We start from the raw sequence: 3,661 nt of genomic DNA, 5'->3' as shown, positions 1-3,661 counted from the left end.
GGCCCATCTTTACTAAAAATACAAAAATTAGCTGGGTACGGTGGCACATGCCTATAGTCCCAGCTATTCAGGAGGCTGAGGCATGAGAATTGCTTGAACCCGGGAGGCAGACGTTGCAGTGAGCTGAGATCGTACTACTGTGCTCCAGCCTGGGCAACAGAATGAGACTGTGTCTCAAAAAAAAAAAAAAAAAGTCATGTTTTACATGTTGCTATGTATAAAACCTTGATAGCCAACTGGTAAACTGGCTTCTATCCAGACTTTGTTAATACTAACATAACACATGACCATAAAAACTTTAAATTGGGTTAAAAACTATTTTGAGCAATTCTGTTTATCCAATGATGTTTGCGGGTCATTTTTGTCTTCAACAGCAAGAAAGATGTGTAAGAAATAAAGAATTAGTAAAAATGCTTACACCAAACAATTAAATCAAAGAGTAGTTTATTAAAAAAGAATCAAACAGAAACTCTAAGTACCAGTGTGTACATTGTACACATTTAAATGACTCACGAGAATGAAGTTTTTTTCAAATATATTAAGATCACACCACCTTGTTGTTTATCGAAAGATATTCAAGGAGAAAGATCTGACTCTCCAAACTGCATCTGAGATTGCCACTTTAAACAGACCTCATTTCAAACATGCAACAACGCCACTGGTAATAAAGCTTTGGAATGGGTGCTCATTCTATTATTTCACTACAAACAGCATAGAAAGCAAGGTAAGTTGGGAATTTATTCTAAAATAGAATGGAGGTTGTCATCTACACCAGCACTCCTCACTCCTCTGTTGCCATTTTTAGCAAGTACTCCTTGTCGATCTTGAACAGTCTCCAACCCTCTTCACTGGACAGATCAGAAGCACCTCTTCTTTTATAGAAGTTGATGGATGGTTCATTCCATTCTGCTACCAAGAAGTGCATGCTGCTGCAGCGACACCTCATTGCAACCTATTATGAGAGAGTAAAACACACCCTCAGTGACATTTCAGCCTGCTTTCAAGACCCAGTTTTTATTCCATCATTAAAATAATCCAGTAAACTTACAAATTTGGAAACCAAAAACTAAGACATACCTGGCTTAGATTCTTCAGAATTTCTGATCCTATGCCAAAGCCTAAAAAGAAAGAGAAGTACAATTTAAAAAGTCATTGTAAGCATTTATAACTCTGAACTCTCTTCAGACCCTCTGCTCCGAACTCAATCGTACCTCTATAATCACTCATCACGAAGAAGTCCTCAAGATACAATAACTTGCCAATCCACGGGTCATAGGTAAAATAGTACATGGCAAAACCAACAATGCTGTGTCCTGTAATAAGAGCATCACATGAGATGTGGAGAAGGAAAACATTCCATAAAAGTTGCAGCTGCAGAATCAGAGGCCTATCATAGGTTTTAAAAAACACACATGCATGTATTACAGAAACAAGTAGCCATGACTGTCTCATGATTTTTATGTGAGTGCAGTCCAGGCCACTGCTGGATGATCTCACTGTTCTGAGAACATGTATTTGCAAAAAGCACACATCAGAACTCACTGAAGTCAGGCTACAACTGTGGACTGGCCACTCTGCAGTCTGCTGGAGCTCACACTCAGGAAGCGAGAACGCTTTCATTACTTGCCAGAGCAAAACTGCTATGGTTTTAAACTCAACACACACATTATTCACATCCTATTGGTATACTGGTATGTTGACTTGGGAATACGTCAGGTTTACACGGCAGTTCAGAATAGTAAATATTTGGAAGTTTACAAACTCTTGCTTCCTTAAAGGTCAGAACATCAGGCCAAAGTACAACGTTTAATTTCAGAACTTGCCTTCCAATTTACGCATTTTCAATTTGCTCTCCCCATTTGTTGAGTCAGAAGAAGCAGCATTGCCCAGAAACAGGTATTACGTAACATGCACATACTCTAAAAAGTACTCATCCCTTGTTTTCTGCTCATTTCTTCCAGCCTGAGGAACAGACGTCAGAAAAAAAGCAACCACCCAGACAACTTCCCCTTTTAGCTGAGCTGTCTTCTGACCAATCAACAGGGACCAGCCAAAAAAAAAAAAAAAAAAAAAAAAAAAGGCATCTGACACCCTCTTAACTGGTGTCTACTATTCCAAATGGAGGCAAAGGTTTCAAATTAAACTTTCTAGCCATTTTATATTCCTTAGCAAACAGACAGGAAGCGAGTATCATAGTGGGTTTCTGATCTACCGTGTTTGAAGTGTGTGATAATAGGACCTTACCTCATTTATCATGATCATCTACTTTATTGTGTAAAGGATCTTTTAGTTACCTCCCCGCCCATCCATGTACACGGAAGGGCCATGTACATGGCGAAGCTAGAGACTGTAACCTGAAGATTGGGACAAATTAAAGAAAAAAATGTGATTTAACACAATTACAAAAACTGTTACGTTAGGGTCAAACAAGAACCATTTTATGAAACTGAATTACAACAAATGACATTATACCTAACTCTTCCGGGTCTCCACAGCACTTATACTTACTTAAGCAGCTTAAACACTTCCGAGTCTCCACAGCACTCTGATACTTACTTAAACAGCTCTTTTAACCTGCCCTAGTATTCTTAAGTGCAGCATATCTAATTTTTTTTTTTCCTCAGTAGTTTGAACACTTGCTGGCTATTTTTTCTGTCCAAGTTCTCAGTAACTTCGGCCTGTGTAGTCAGTGGTTCTACACAGCCGACACTACTTCTTACATAACACTTGGTCTCTCTGGCTTCTGGAAAGGGCGAGGGGTTACCTTCCGGAGTCCAGTGCTCTTTCGGCACTTCTGCAACCAGGCAGTGGTAAAAGGGGTGCTCTCCAAAACCATCTTCTAGCAGATCTGCAAGAAGGGGGAGCAGGGGCGGTAATGGCCTTGGCGAAGGTGACAGGCACCGAACGCTTGTCCCCCGTCCCGCCACTGTTGAATTACCTTTTTCAGTTAAGATTACTTGTTCTTCCATGTATTCATATTTAGCCAGCTCCTGGGGGGATGCACATAGGAGAGAAAAAAGTAGAAAACAAAATGAGGCTCCGGCCCGGCCAGCTCAGGGGAACGGAATGGGGCGGGCGGGCGGGGTGGCGGCCGAGCCGGGGATGGGCGCAAAAAGGGGAACAGGCTGGGCTCTCACACCGGCCGAGACCTCAAGACGTGAATCACCCCACCCTGGGAAACGGAGCCACCTCCACCCCACGCCCCGGGAGGAGCTCTGGCTCTCCGCTACCTTGATCAGCCGCAGTATGTCACTGCAGTCGGCGGCAGTGGCTGGGCGGATCACGAATTTAGCCATTTTCGTCTTTTGCTTTTCTTCCCTTTGCGGACCAGGCCCCTGTACTTGAACAGTAGGAGGAGGTGGTTCCTCATTCGTCTCCCGGGAGCGTCCTCTTCTCAGTCAGGCTGGCACCATGACCCAAGGAACCTCGGCGAGTGACGGATAAACACCAGTCGGCCTGCGACTAAGAGCTACGCATTTGAACATTGGCCCGGCTCGGCTTTTAAGCGCAAAGAAGCCCCGCCTCGGGCCGTGAGGTGGGACCTCTCATCCAATGAGGCCGCGGCCCCGGGGCGCATCGTTTCCTCTCCCAGGCACCACCCTCTCTTCCGGGCGCCCGTGTGAACCCGGAGGACAAAAGTGGGGGCAGCGGGGCGCGCTGT

At 44.1% G+C, this 3,661-nt stretch overlaps 2 protein-coding genes across 3 annotated transcripts; both read right to left on the bottom strand.

Moving 5' to 3' along the window:
• Positions 1–427: 427 nt before the first annotated feature.
• SAT1 (spermidine/spermine N1-acetyltransferase 1) lies at positions 428–3,364 on the bottom strand. 2 transcript variants are annotated; one of them, XM_016943428.2, is made up of 6 exons: positions 3,231–3,364; positions 2,939–2,990; positions 2,765–2,848; positions 1,212–1,313; positions 1,078–1,118; positions 428–952 (listed from the first exon to the last, which is right to left on the bottom strand). In XM_016943428.2, exons 1-6 carry the CDS (start codon positions 3,294–3,296, stop codon positions 782–784), a joined length of 516 nt encoding a protein of 171 aa, XP_016798917.1. In that variant the 5' UTR covers positions 3,297–3,364; the 3' UTR covers positions 428–781. The 2 variants fall into 2 exon arrangements, with proteins under 2 accessions (XP_016798917.1, XP_016798916.1); XM_016943427.3 differs by lacking the exons at positions 2,765–2,848; positions 2,939–2,990; positions 3,231–3,364 and having other exon boundaries at positions 1,212–1,770.
• Positions 2,940–3,370, bottom strand: LOC129138849 (uncharacterized). Its single transcript, XM_055078638.1, has 2 exons — positions 3,231–3,370; positions 2,940–2,990 (listed from the first exon to the last, which is right to left on the bottom strand). The coding sequence occupies exon 1, from the start codon at positions 3,368–3,370 to the stop codon at positions 3,281–3,283; it is 90 nt and encodes a 29-aa protein (XP_054934613.1). The 3' UTR covers positions 2,940–2,990; positions 3,231–3,280.
• Between the last annotated feature and the right edge of the window lie 291 nt (positions 3,371–3,661).

This window comes from Pan troglodytes, chromosome X (genome assembly GCF_028858775.2).
Source record: "Pan troglodytes isolate AG18354 chromosome X, NHGRI_mPanTro3-v2.0_pri, whole genome shotgun sequence".
NCBI classification, from domain to species: Eukaryota; Metazoa; Chordata; class Mammalia; order Primates; family Hominidae; genus Pan; species Pan troglodytes.
This window is presented reverse-complemented; position numbering and strand designations above follow the sequence as displayed.

Coding starts and splice junctions, on each gene's coding strand:
- LOC129138849 (XM_055078638.1), bottom strand. CDS start 3,370: ATGAGGAACCACCTCCTCCTACTGTTCAAGTACAGGGGCCTGGTCCGC.
- SAT1 (XM_016943427.3), bottom strand. CDS start 1,620: ATGAAAGCGTTCTCGCTTCCTGAGTGTGAGCTCCAGCAGACTGCAGAG. Junction 1,119..1,211: donor CGTGATGAGTGATTATAGAG/GTACGATTGAGT, acceptor CTTTCTTTTTAG/GCTTTGGCATAGGATCAGAA. Junction 953..1,077: donor TTCTGAAGAATCTAAGCCAG/GTATGTCTTAGT, acceptor CTCTCATAATAG/GTTGCAATGAGGTGTCGCTG.